The 14,552-nt window shown below is 47.4% G+C and overlaps 1 protein-coding gene across 1 annotated transcript in view; it reads left to right on the forward strand.

The window, feature by feature from the left end:
• The window catches only part of myo15b (myosin XVB), a 61,424-nt gene that overhangs the window by 15,252 nt on the left and 31,620 nt on the right, over positions 1 to 14,552 (forward strand). The window contains exons 21-33 of the mRNA XM_031894206.1: positions 133 to 178; positions 766 to 890; positions 1,314 to 1,431; positions 2,252 to 2,427; positions 2,510 to 2,594; positions 3,748 to 3,783; positions 5,362 to 5,419; positions 6,351 to 6,481; positions 6,561 to 6,656; positions 6,746 to 6,981; positions 7,060 to 7,238; positions 9,445 to 9,517; positions 10,381 to 10,671. Coding sequence (XP_031750066.1) covers positions 133 to 178; positions 766 to 890; positions 1,314 to 1,431; positions 2,252 to 2,427; positions 2,510 to 2,594; positions 3,748 to 3,783; positions 5,362 to 5,419; positions 6,351 to 6,481; positions 6,561 to 6,656; positions 6,746 to 6,981; positions 7,060 to 7,238; positions 9,445 to 9,517; positions 10,381 to 10,671 — 1,650 coding nt within the window. The remainder of the gene's footprint in view (positions 1 to 132; positions 179 to 765; positions 891 to 1,313; positions 1,432 to 2,251; positions 2,428 to 2,509; positions 2,595 to 3,747; positions 3,784 to 5,361; positions 5,420 to 6,350; positions 6,482 to 6,560; positions 6,657 to 6,745; positions 6,982 to 7,059; positions 7,239 to 9,444; positions 9,518 to 10,380; positions 10,672 to 14,552) is intronic.

The raw sequence follows: 14,552 nt of genomic DNA on the forward strand, positions 1-14,552 counted from the left end.
CCAGAATTCTTGCGTGTGTTTTGTAGAGTTGGGCGGGGCCTTTTTACAAGGCACATGACTCTTATTAAACAGATCATGACACGCTATGACATCATTTTTCACTATTTTTAAATCATATCTTTTTTTCCGCAGGGGTCGTACCCTGTTTGTTCGTTGCATCGCCCCCAACCCTAAACAGGTGAAAGTGTCTCACACAGCAGCAGCCTTGTCCCCCCCCCACCCCGATACCTCCCTTCCTGTTACTTACACTACATGTATTTCTTCTATGGGGCTAAACAGACGCAACATTTGGCTAGGTCTAGTAACCCATAGCAACAAATCAGAGGCTTTATTTTGACAAACAGCTGACCAGTACCAGTACGGCCAAGTAGTTGGTGCCCAAGGCAAATACACCCACAGCCTAGTGGCCTAGCTGCCACCTCCACCACCGGCAGTCACTCACAGCCATTTTTCCCCCCCCCCCCACTTTATCCTCGCTCCAAGTCACTTCACCTGTTCACATTGGGTCTCTCGCCCCCTCTGCCATTGCGTTTATGACCCGCTGGGCCCAAAGGAAGTCAGTAAATGCTGCTTGCAGATTGGTTGCTATGGGTTACAAGAACTTATGAAAATTTTGCATCTTTTATAACCTTACCCCAAATATCTTTTTGCCTTCTCTTCCTACCAACTTGTCTCCGCCTTCCCGTTTTCCCCCTGTTGTTCCCCTCGTGTAGGTCCCTTGGGAATCTCACTACATCCCTGATACCCGCTGTCTCTCCGTTTTAGCTCCGAGGAATATTTGATGTGGACTTTGTAAGTTCCCAGTTGAGAAACTCTGGGATTCTAGAGACTGTGCAGCTTATGAAGGAGGGTTACCCTATCCGTATCCCGCTGAAGGACTTTGTGGCCAGGTTAGTGCCTGTCTCTTTAGCCACGTCTTGGGTGAGGCCTTGTCTGATTCAGATTACTCGGCTGGGTATTACCTCTTACACTGTGAATCATAGACAGAAACTCACAGACTGCCCTTGACATCATTCTATTGCCTGTGACATCATTATATTGGCTGTGACATCATTTTATTGCCCTTGACATCATTCTATTTCATTTGACATCATTCTATTGCCTTTGACATCATTCTATTGCCTATGACATCATTCTATTGCCTGTGACATCATTCTATTGCCTTTGACATCATCCTATTGCCTATGACCTCATTCTATTGCCTTTGACATCATTCTATTGCCTATGGCATCATTCTATTGCCTATGACCTCATTCTATTGCCTATGGCATCATTCTATTGCCTTTGACATCATTGGTTGTTCTTCCCATCAGATATGGCTACCTGGTGAGGAGCAGTGCCTCATTTGCAAATGACCAAGAGTGCTGCACGGCTGTTCTGACCAAGGCTGTGGGAGATGCCTCCAAGCTTTACCAGATTGGGCTGTCAAAGGTAAAATCAGGGTGGGGGCAGTTTTTAGCTCTCCTGTTTGGCCCTCAGGGTCATGGGAATAGTGCGTTTCTCCCTCTGGTTGGCACGTGGAGATGGGTGTTCTCTATTGACAAACTGCTTGTGGTTTCTTTGTGAGTTTGTATGTCCTTGGCAGGGCCACCATCAGGCTCCACCATCATGAGGCTCCATAATACTAGTCAGCAGGGTACTCCCATAAGGGGGCCCCCTTTCGTAGCCTACCAGTTCCCTGGGAATTGGACCCTGCCAACAAGTAGAAAGGGTTCCCAGATAAAAAAAAATGCCCCATACATACATGGTCCACTCCGGGCACTCTCAAGTCAGTATAGAAAGACCAACATGTAGGGACCACACAACCAATGCTTCCATAGATCTTATGATCATTTGTTATAGAGCATCAACATTGTATAGCACAGAAAAGGCACTTTATGTCCCATTAAACCTTATAGCCAGAATAGGAGCTCCCGTGCCACCTACAGGAAGGGTTTAAGAGGTGATGGTACCTGATTGTCTACGACCATAGATCTGAGAAAGGACATTATTAGTAATATCCCATAGGGGATACAATATTGTCTGCTAAAACCATGCATGGAATAAGCAGTGCACAGAAGGAGAGACTGTCTCTGGCAGTTCAGCTAATGGTGTAACCCAACTTGCACAGAGGAGCCCTAACCAGTATGCCTGACCCTCTGGCATTTGTACAGTCACCATGCAGTGAAGTCTTCTGCATTATGGACTTCAGTAGAGCCACAAGGATCCCACCATCCCCTGATAGCTGTAGGCTAAAAAATGTCCTCTCCAGGTGTTCCTGAAGGAGGAAGGGAAGGAGATGCTGCAGGGTTACCTGGATGTGATAAGGAGACACGCTGCCATCACCTTGCAGAGAAACCTCCGAGGATTCCTAAACCGCAAGAACTTCCAAGTCTACAGGAACAAAATTACCGTCATCCAGGCCCATGTGCGGGGTCACCAAGCCAGGTGAGAAGCTCTTCAGCTTTAATAATGGGATATGGTTACTGCTCTGGGTGGATTACCTTGTTCTACCTGTGTTCCCCTTCAGGAGGCGCTATAGGCAGCTTAAGCACACACGAGTACAGCTCGGGGCGGTTCTCCTTATCTCCAAGGTCCATTCAAAGCATCTGAAGGTGAGAAAGATGCCAGTATATGCCATGTCTTGGGACTTTTCCAACCTCCACCGATGCAAATATCCAGTCTCCTTACTGGTACCTTACACTTCCTGTATGTGGCCTGCTCTCTTTCCCATGGCCAGGCACTGGAAGGGACTTGTTCCCAAACAAGAGATCTAACGATAGTTGGCCATTTTGCCCTCCAAGATGGCAGATCAATGCTGCTGCCTTACCTTATCCGTCCACCATCTCTTACCCTGGGAGGGGAAGAATTTCATTCACCTACACTAAGAGTCATGGCAGAAGTACCCCTGCTTATTCTATTACCTTGATCTATACAGATGAGGGGTAGAAACCATCCTCAACTACTTAACACCACCCCTAGATATTAGTCCAATGGGAAAACCCCACCGCTGGCTTCTCGTCCTAAAGCAAAGCCTCCATTCTTGCCCGTCGATGGGAAGGAGAGCAGCCCATAAACTGGAAGTACAACTCTGTCACTGGTTAACCACTGGGAAGATGTTGGATTTACCTAAGGGGGTGGATTCTGCTAAAAAGACAAATGCTTAAGGACTACAGAAAATAGAAAATTGCTTTGTATTTACACTCTGCTCTCTATGTCTATATATACAGTGTATATATATATATATATATATAGCACTCCCTGGAACCTCAGTGCGCTCAGTCTTGGAATGTCTCTTTATTGTCCCTTGTCCCTCCTACTGAGCTCTAAACTGTCAAAGTACAACCGCCCCAAGGAGACGCTCTCGCTCCCTCTCTCGTTGCTCTCTCGCTTTTCCTTTATGGACTTTGTACCCACTCTCTCTGGGTGTGTAGTCAGAACTCGGGCTGCTGCCTCAGGCACTTACAGGCAGGGCCAGGTGAGAGGGGCTTGGGATGGGAGCTGAGCCGTTAGCCCGGGGGCAACAGGGCATTTGTGGGTAGGGGCTTGGTGGTACCTTGGCTGAAGGACCAAGTGGGTGTCAGACAATGACAAGTAGAGGGTGAAGCTGACTGGGAACTGCTATAAGTGTGTAAATATCCCTGGCGTGTGGGTCTGGGAGTCACGGCTGCAGTTAGTGTGTGCGGCTCGGTTCCCCGGTTGTTGGGCCGGCGATGGTGCCACTGGGGGTTTCTGTTATTTCAGCTGTTTTCCTGTTTTTTCCAGCAGCTAAAGGAGCCAGGCCAGGACTCCCTGCTCAGCATGGTAAGTGCCACCTTTGTGTGAGTGACCCTCATCACCATCGTCATCTTTATTTATTTATATTTTTCCAAACAAGCAAAAGTTACTGATAAAAAATGGGATCAAAGAGCCGACAGTAGCCAAAAGAGCTTACAGCTCCCAGCATCCCACAGACAGACGGGTACGAGGAGTCGTGGGGCTGTAACCTTTGCACAACTGCCCATCTCAGATATAAAGGAAGTTTTGGGCTTATTCCCCCTTCTCTTTATATTTAGAGATAGAAATGGGAGCTGCCATGTTGCTTTTACTTCGCTCGGGTATTTTATAAAGGCTACTCGAGATCTATTTTTTGGGAAGAACTGAAGCCCTATTGACCCTTAGATTTACCAGTTGAATGGATTTGGTGTAATAGGGCCAATAAAGTTTGCCCCAGATGCGTATTCTTCTGGTTACATCATTGCGCTGACCCCTTCCCCGTTGGCGGCTAATCACCCCCAGGTGCAGGTCATAAGATGGGAGAGAACTGGGGCTGGTTGGAAAAAAGAGAGTCAGGGTCAGTTACATAAGGTCCATAAAACACAATGGGGCATTTACTAATACTGGGCAAATCTGACCTAGGGCAGTTACCTATAACCCATTACCCATCAGAGGTTGGATTTCTGCATTAGACCAATGAAAGCTAATTCCTGATTGGTTGGTTACTGTGCTGAGACTAGGGTTGCCTTGGCAAAAAAACAAAAAGGGGTGGATTTACGTCATTGGCTGGCAGAGCAGTGACAATTGGGCGCATAGTCATGGCTTATGGTGGCAAACTGGCGCCTTGTGTAGGCAGTGACATCGGAGGTAGGTATTGGCCAGATTTTTGTTGCAGTTTTATGGTTACAAGTTTGTAAAACGTAAAATGAACCCAAGACAAGATGAAATGTGTGGTTAAAAAAATGGACAGGACCACCCTTATTGAGGTTGGTAACATAATAATACCCATGTAGATTGACAAGCAGGGGCAAGGGAAGGGCTACTACTCCTGCCCCAAGCCCCTCCCTCGGTTCCATTGCTGTTGGTGCCATTTATCAGTCCCTAGAAGGTCCCTGTGGCCCTTTCCATCTCTCTGCCTCTCCCGGGAATCGCTTTATGATGCAGGAGGTTGTTGGAAGATCTTTAGATCTTTGGTCCATGACGTTAATGAATACCCTGTGTGGCACATTCCATGTTCAGCATTATTGCTTATGGTGCAATAGAAACCTTCTCGGCAATAGAAACTCACCCGTAGCAGCCAGTAGGTTTAGTTATTATTTCCCCTTGATTTTGGATGATATTACTTGGTTCCTGCTTTGCAATAAACAATGTAGGGTGACAGCCCCCCCATGAGTTCCCCATGTCTTCTCCCTGACAAGAGCAACCAATCAGCAATTAGCTTTGAGCAGTCTACTAGAGTGATATTGGTTGTGTGGAATGGAAGTTCTCTACCACCAGTCAAGTCTGGCCTTTTTGTTAGGCATGAATCCTGTTTAATCCGTGTGTCTGTGGGGTAAATGTGGATGCTGTGCATACAAACATGAGTCCATTCAGTCTTTTTTCCCCCCTGCTCTCTTGCTTGGACAGGACCTGACCCGGTTGGCCATCCCAGCTGAACTTGCCTCTCTTCTGAAATCTCCTGAAGGTGAGTATCCAAAGGGTCCACATAGAGGGGCCTTCATCTGTAGACTCCCTTTGTGTAGGAGCTACTGGGTTAGCGTGGGACTTCTCATGGTGCTAGAAGCCCTCAGGCCTGTTGGCCAATTTACATAGTTACATTGGGTTGAAAAAAGACCAGAGTCCATCAAGTTCAACCCTTCTAAGCAAACCCAGCACATACAACCTATACTTACCAATCTATACACTCACATACATAAACTACCGTATATACTTGAGTATAAGCCGATCCGAATATAAGCTGAGGTACCTAATTTTACCTAAGAAAACTGGAAAAACCTATTGACTCGAGTATAAGCCTAGGGTGGGAAATGCAGCAGCTACTGATAAGTTTCAGTAATCAAAATAAATACCAATACAATTACATTAAATGAGGCATCAGTGGGGTATATGTTTATAAATATTTATTTCAAAGAAAAACAGTAAATTAGCTCTGTAAGTGGAAAAGAGGGTCAACAAAAACAATATGGTATCAATGATGATACCTTAAGAGTACTACCCCCTTAGTTCGATCAGCACCCAAGCTAAAACACAAAGAGTTTAAATCCTTCAAAACTATATATGGATTATATAGAATATAAAGTGCCATGCCTAGTGCAGAATGGGGCAGGTGAGGATGGTAGATGAAGATGAATTTGGGAGCGGGCCAGGGCACTGGGGGTCCGGTTGCGGGTGGCCTAATTTGCACACAAAGGACAGAGGGTGCTAGTCTGGAGGGACCCATGGCACCCGACTCGAATATAAGCCGAGAGTGACTTTTTCAGCACATTTTGTGTGCAGAAAAACTAGGCTTATACTTGAGTATATACAACCACTAATACTAACTGTAGGTATTAGTATCACAATAGCCTTGGGTATTCTGCTTGTTCAAATTCTAAACCAAATGCTTCTCCCCGTAGTACGGTCCCACGCTCAGAGTGCCCGGATCACCGAGGTCTCCCCTCCGCAGGTTGTGGCCCAGTCTGCCCTGTCTCTTCCCAGCGACATCAACAACTTCCCATTCTCCAACTTTATCCAATCGTATTTCAAGGTACGGAGATGTAACCGCATATCACGGTGGGTTTAGGTGGGTTTCATAAATCAAACTTTTTTTCTCTCTATTTCGGCAGGATCCTACCTTGCCCCCCATAGGGCAGCCATTGTCTGACCCTCTGACGCGCGTGTCCCGGAATGATAATGGAGCTGCTCTGGAGCTTTATAAACTGGTAAGGAATATGGCTGTACCTCGTGCACCCAGCGGAACTGGTTGTATAACCTTGTCTCCATGACTTTCCATGTTCTCTGCCCATTATAGGCGCTGCGGTTTGTGGGGGACACATCGATGCCCTCCTGGCAGCAGAGGATTGTGGGTAATTATATCGCGGAGCGTTGCCTGCGCCAACCTTCGCTGAAAGACGAGGTGCTGTGCCAAGTAGCGAGCCTGACAATACAGAACACCAATGAGGAGCAGTGCCAGCGGGCATGGCTGCTCCTTAGCATCCTGCTCAGCTGCCTCACACCCTCCCCCACCCTGGAGAAGCCCCTTCTCAAGTAAGTATGAGACAGTGCCCTTGGGGGTCCCTACTAGGACAATGGAGACCAATGGAGAAAACTTATGTTTCTTTGCAGATATGTCTCAGACCAAGGGCCGGAAGGCTACAAAGCCATGTGCCAGCACAAGATTCTGCGAGGCGGCTCCCAGGGCCAGAAAACCCTGGAAAACCTGCGTTCCCATGCCCCCACCCTGATGGAATGGACAGCCAGCGAAAGGAGGGGGAAGATGGTCTTAGATTTGAACACCTACAATGGTGAGACGGCAAGTAAACACCGACGCTCTGCCATTTCTATGTCAGGAATTCCATGAACACCATCAACTGTCTAACCCGCCCATTGCCCCACCCCTTACACCATAGCCCCACCCCTAAACGATGTCACCGCACTCCACCCCCTGACCAGAATGCTCACTTGGCGATGTAGCCAAGCGAGCGGATCTTCTCCCGATATCCCCCACCTACGGGTGGGCGATATCAGGAAAATGTAGGCTAATTGGGGCCAAACGATCAAATTATAACGGGAGCAATGGGGCAGTTGGTTCGGGGACTGCATCAACGAGCCGATGGGGTCCCAGATCCGACTAAATCTTTTAACCTGCTCGATCGATATGTGGCTGATTTCAGGCCAGATATCGGTCGGGCAGGCCCGTCGGTAGTGCCCATACACGGGCCGATTAGCTGCTGAATCTGTCTAAGGGACCCATATCGGCAGCTACAATCGGCCCGTGTATGGGGACCTTTAGTCACAGGAAAAGGTGGTGAACTCCTCTTCATTCTGTTTCCTTCCTGCCTCACATTTGGCCTACCCAATACACACCCCACAACACATTCCTTCCATCCTGTAGCAGCACAGACACGCACTGGGTGGTAGTCGCACAATAAAGAACCAGATTCAGCGAGACACAAGCATGTCGTACCTGGGAACATGTAACAAAACATTCCTAAACCAAATATCGAGCTGCCATAATATTTTTATAGAGGGATGGAAAACTATAAGTTAATATAAATACCCTGAATCCATGTGTCCCAGGTTTGGTGACATTTCTCTCTGGCACCGCTGCCCGGGTACAGGGGCTTCAGGAACCACGAGACCATCTACTGCTTATACTTCTCTACTAAGGTCCAGAATATAGATACATACAATATTAGCAGTGAAATATGCAGACACTTAATGGTTCTAAATCCAAAAAGTTGAATCCCAGTGCCACATGGTCCCCATGCTCCCCCCTCCTTAGACATTTCCCACCATTGGGTGCTTCATCACAGGGGTATAATGAAAGGGACTGTTTATCATGTTAAGACATGACTGGGTTGTAGGGGAAGCTGGACCCTTTGTCTTCTTGGCAAGGAACAGAACAGTACAAACTACTATAGTATCTACTAGGCCTTAGAATGACTTAGGGGTCCATCACTGTTTTACTAGGCATATTAGAATGACTTAGGGGTCCATCACTGTTTTACTAGGCATATTAGAATGACTTAGGGGTCCATCACTGTTTTACTAGGCATATTAGAATGACTTAGGGGTCCATCACTGTTTTACTAGGCATATTAGAATGACTTAGGGGTTCATCACTGTTTTACTAGGCATATTAGAATGACTTAGGGGTCCATCACTGTTTTACTAGGCATAGTAGAATGACTTAGGGGTCCATCACTGTTTTACTAGGCATAGTAGAATGACTTAGGGGTCCATCACTGTTTTACTAGGCATATTAGAATGACTTAGGGGTCCATCACTGTTTTACCAGGCGTAGTAGAATGATTTAGGGGGTCCATCACTGTTTTACTAGGCATAGTAGAATGACTTAGGGGGTCCATCACTGTTTTACTAGGCATAGTAGAATGACTTTGGGTCTATCACTATACTGCTAGGCATAGTAGAATGACTTAGGGGTCCATCACTGTTTTACTAGGCATAGTAGAATGACTTAGGGGGTCCATCACTGTTTTACTAGGCATAGTAGAATGACTTAGGGGGTCCATCACTGTTTTACTAGGCATATTACAATGACTTAGGGGTCCATCACTGTTTTACTAGGCATAGTAGAATGACTTTGGGTCTATCACTATAGTGCTAGGCATAGTAGAATGACTTAGGGGTCCATCACTATACTGCTAGGCATAGTAGAATGACTTTGGGTCCATCACTGTTTTACTAGGCATAGTAGAATGACTTTGGGTCCATCACTATACTACTAGGCATAGTAGAATGACTTTGGGTCCATCACTATACTGCTAGGCATAGTAGAATAATCTTGGGGTCCATCACTCATGAAATCTAATGACTTAACTTCAAGGACATAACATACCATAGTAATTATTTAATTTACCAAATTGTGCCATTCCCTCTCGTTATGTTCTCTTCCTTCATACCCCGCCCTCTCTCCTCTTTCTTTATACTTGTACTTCCCACCCATGGGTGCTAATCTGCATTATCCCACCTGTTTATGGTTCCCAGATGACAGATACACAACAGAAGTTGATTCTTGGACAACTGGAGAGCAGATTGCTGGTTGGCTGCTGCAGTCTAGGTGAGTATGGCAGTGAGATATTACTGGATATGAAGGGCCATCCCTGCCATTGTTTACATTTCAGTGGTTCTATAAAATAACCCCCAGAATTCCCCTGCAGCTCAATACCGAGAGGGGATGTTGCTGATAGAAATGTGAGGGTCTTAAATTGAATTCCCTGCTGTATGTAGGTATGATACTGTCATCAACGTATTGGCCCATGTAGGATCCCCTTCCACCAGCCTGTCCAACTGATACCAACTGATATCTGGTGATGCCCAACCCATTGGGCCATATTGGCTGATCCTATCATTAGCTTAGGAGCTAGCAATCAGACCCTTACCCACACCGAGAGGGCTGAATCAACAGGTCCATGTGGTCCTCTCCCAACATGGCTGCATAGGCCCTTATTAGGATTTAGTCACTGACCCCTGGGCCAAAGAAAGGATCAGCCCAAAATGTCCCCCCACATTAACGGCCAAATCTGAGTCCATTTATGTATGACCACCATTTGTGTGGGAGTCACTGGCTGCAAATAATCAGGGTGATATCAATAAATATTGGGCCCAACACTACTAAACTAGCAGGGACCACTCAAGTATTATCCCATTGGTCATCTGGGTCCCCAGCACAGTGGGCTCTGCAAAAAAATAGAATGGGGAGCAATTAAAAAAGAAATGCCCCCCCATATACATGACTATGCCCTGATCTGCCACGGCCACACCCCATAACACCCTAATCCTTACTATCTGATGAAATCCCACCTCCTGGTCTATTGAGGCCCGCTCTACCATGGAGACCCTGACTGGAGTACCCTCTGCCCCTGTACGTAATAAATAATGAAATAATATTTCTAATAGTCACCTTTCTTCCCCTGTCTCTAGGGGGGTGGGGGAAATGCCCAGAGGATGGGCGGTATCAATCCTAGATGGAGATCAATATTTGGATCTGTCTGGAGGTGACTTCATACTGGATGTTATTGCTGAAGTAGAAGATGGAGTCCCGCCTAACCCGGAGGCAACAGGCTTTCCGTTTGGAGATAGCGGTATTCCAGAGCCCCCTCCTGATTTCGCTCCTCAGTTCCCATTTGAGAATCCAGGTTTCCCGCCTCCTGGGCTGCCACCTGCCCCTCCACCAGCTCCTCCTCCTCCTCCGGCCCCTCCTCCATTGAACATGTGAGTAATGATGTCTTTATGTTTTATATGTCTTTATAGAGCTGCTTGTGTTTTTACTATATACTGAAGCTGTAGGTTAATTCACTGAGGGTTGTACTTGCCTTAGTTGATATTATGGTTCTGGATCATTCAGAGAATAAAGCCCGGAAGTGTGTTGCCTCTGCCCTGCCCTCCCTCCTTCTGCCAGTCCATGGTTCCTTGGTATCTTCTAAAACACTGATCCCCAACCAGTGGCACCACTCTTGCTCTCAGTGGCCTCAAAGTAGGTGCCTTTTTTCCACTTTTGGAGGCAAGTTTTGGAAGCACAGACGCACAGTTTTACTCCAATCACAGCCCTTATTTGGCACCCAAAATAATTTTTTAATGCTTGTGTGGCTCCCCAATACTTTCTACATTTGAGTGTAGCTCGTGACTAAAGGTGGCCATGCACGCTGAGATCCGATCACTTGGGGAGGTCGCCAAGCGAGCGGATCTTCTCCCGATATCCCCGCCTCTGGGTATAGGCGCAGTCAGATCAGGGACTGCATCAACGAGTCGATGCGGTCCCCAATCCGACTAAATTTTTAAACCTGCCTGATCGATATATAAGCGATTTCAGACCAGATATCGGTCAGGCAGGCCCGTCACTAGTGCCCATACACGGGCCAATAAGCTGCCGAATTGGTATAAGGACCAATATCAGCAGCTAGAATCGGCCCGTGTATGGGGACCTTAAGAAAGGTTGGCGATCCTTGATCTAGATTGAAGATACAGCTCCAGTTGTAGATGGTAAGTGAGGCACCTATCTATGGGGATTATCACCTGAAGGCCAAGCACAGAGCAGCTAGAACAGATAGGGGTGGTAACAGTGCTGAGGTGCAAACAAGGTGTCATTGGATACCCCTCAAGCTGGTCAGTGAGGCATCTATCTATAGGGATCATCTGAAGGTATAGTAGTGACTATAGATGAAGGTGGTGTCAGTTTTGAGGTGCAGACACGGCACCATTGACGCCAGTAGGACTAGGTGAGTGAGGTTAACAAGGCCACATTTTGCATTTTGAAGTTTCAGTGGCTTATTAACCTAAATGCATGCCATATGTATGCAATCCTATCCCTTCTGGACTACTGTAAACTCTGTTTAATTTATTATTTGTAACCTCTACAAACAGTCCAGCAGGATTACCTCATATCCCCCAAAATTTCTACTGGCTTGTTCTTGATTGTCTCCATCATTATTCACAGTATCTAAAAAAAGGCCTTTTTATACCCAAAGCAATCTACTCGGCTAGACCTTCAAGCATCTCATCATTTAGATGTCTCTGTGCTCCTGGGTGTCAATTTTTCCTTGTCTTTCAGCACCACAACCCCCCACAATTCCACCACATCATGTGTTGGACCACAATGGGGTGTAGTTAGGTTGGACCTGGGGTCTGGCCAAATTGTTACCTGGGAATGTTGGGACCGGAAAGATGGTTTCTGGGCTGAGGCGCCATATAAATAGAAATATATACACGTACAGGGGAACTTTCACTATGCTGAAGGCTGCAGTAATCTAGTGAACAAAGCAATAAATGTTTATGGTTTGTTAAATATTTACCTCTCTGCGTTTCCTCTTTCCAACCTGGTATTCACAGTTCCCTGTTGAGTTATATGTTCTACTATCATCGGTTCTATGTCTAGATTAGATCTGAGATGAAATGATTTGTGTTTAAATACTGATTTATGTAAATTACTGGCTCCACATGGGGGCCCGAGCCTTCCTGCAAGGCCAGGGGCCCCTATTCCAACCCTGGCTTGGGCGTATACCTTCCATGGGAGATGCCATCAAGTCCAAGTGTGTCTAGGGGCCCCTATTCCAACCCTGGCTTGGGCGTATACCTTCCATGGGAGATGCCATCAAGTCCAAGTGTGTCTAGGGGCCCCTATTCCAACCCTGGCTTGTTTGTATACCTTCCATGGGAGATGCCATCAAGTCCAAGTGTGTCTAGGGGCCCCTATTCCAACCCTGGCTTGGGCGTATACCTTCCATGGGAGATGCCATCAAGTCCAAGTGTGTCTAGGGGCCCCTATTCCAACCCTGGCTTGGGCGTATACCTTCCATGGGAGATGCCATCAAGTCCAAGTGTGTCTAGGGGCCCCTATTCCAACCCTGGCTTGGGTGTATACCTTCCATGGGAGATGCCATCAAGTCCAAGTGTGTCTAGGGGCCCCTATTCCAACCCTGGCTTGGGCGTATACCTTCCATGGGAGATGCCATCAAGTCCAAGTGTGTCTAGGGGCCCCTATTCCAACCCTGGCTTGGGTGTATACCTTCCATGGGAGATGCCATCAAGTCCAAGTGTGTCTAGGGGCCCCTATTTCAACCCTGGCTTGGGTGTATACCTTCCATTAGAGGATGCCAACAAGTCCAAGTGTGTCTAGGGGCCCCTATTCCAACCCTGGCTTGTGAATATACCTTCCATGGGAGGATGCCAACAAGTCCAAGTGTGTCTAGGGGCCCCTATTCCAACCCTGGCTTGTGAGTATACCTTCCATGGGAGATGCCATCAAGTCCAAGTGTGTCTAGGGGCCCCTATTCCAACCCTGGCTTGTGAGTATACCTTCCATGGGAGATGCCATCAAGTCCAAGTGTGTCTAGGGGCCCCTATTCCAACTATGACTCTGAGCATACCTTCCATTGCAGGATGCCATCAAGTCTAGGTGGGTCTATCAGTATTATTCAAGGGAAAAGCAAGAGAATTCCTGCATGGTTGGGGGCCCCATTTCCAACCTTGGCTTTGGGCTTACCCTTCATGGGAAGATGCCATCAAGTCAAGGGAAAAGCATTGGCACTGGGCAAGTCAATGTAACTGGTTTATGTAAATTCCCACCCCTAAATGGGGGCCTGAGCCTTCCGCCATGGCTAGGGGCCCCTTCCCCAACTCTAGCTCTGAGTCTACCTTCAGGTCCAGGTGTGTCTATCGATATTATCTAAGGGAACAGCATTGCCCCTGGGTCCCAGAAGGGATGAGTATATTTGACTCTCATCTCGGAATTTATTGCTTGTGACAACACATTATGTCATAGTTGGGCCTGAGCCGCACTTGTCATTTTCCTGCCAATGAGCTGATAAAGTAGTGCTGCCCCGCTAAAAATAACATCCCGTGAATGTTTGGCTCTTTGATACCCTGTGCAAATACACACACAGCAAATACACACACAGCAAACACACACACCGCAAACACACACACAGCAAACACATGGGGAAGTCGGGCTGCAGTGAGAGAATAATAAAGTTTACAGCAACAATAAAGCTCAGTCACTAAGGAGCGGCGGGTAATAGCCCAGTATAACAGCATCGCGCCTGGACTTTGTCACAGTGTTCTGGTGTCTTGTATTCCTACAGCCTTGTGTGTGTGTGTGTTTGTATGGTGTGTGTATGTACTGTGTGTATGTGTGAGGCTACAGAGGCCTTTGGTAACCTGAGCCCTATGGGCGAAAGCAATGCCAACAACTAGCCTGGGCAGCAACCTAGATACACAGGTACAACTCTCTTCTGCCCAAGCCCTGCCTGTTACACCTACCCACCCATTATTTTCCCAGAACTCACCTACTGTCCCCCCAAAAACATGCCCTGGCATTCCCAGTACCCAGAGGCCCAAACAGCCCCCCAGCCCAATAAATAGTGACTGTCTATGGCACCTTACAGCAGCCCCTCTGGCATTTGCCTGAACCCACAGATTGCCAGTCTGGGCCTGGGTCCTGGCATTCCAAGTGCCCAGAGGCCCAAACAGCCCCCCCCAGCCCAATAAATAGTGACTATGGCACCTTACAGCAGCCCCTCTGGCATTTGCCTGAACCCACAGATTGCCAGTCTGGGCCTGGGTCCTGGCATTCCCAGTACCCAGAGGCCCAAACAGCC

Source organism: Xenopus tropicalis, chromosome 10 (genome assembly GCF_000004195.4).
Source record: "Xenopus tropicalis strain Nigerian chromosome 10, UCB_Xtro_10.0, whole genome shotgun sequence".
Taxonomy (NCBI): Eukaryota; Metazoa; Chordata; class Amphibia; order Anura; family Pipidae; genus Xenopus; species Xenopus tropicalis.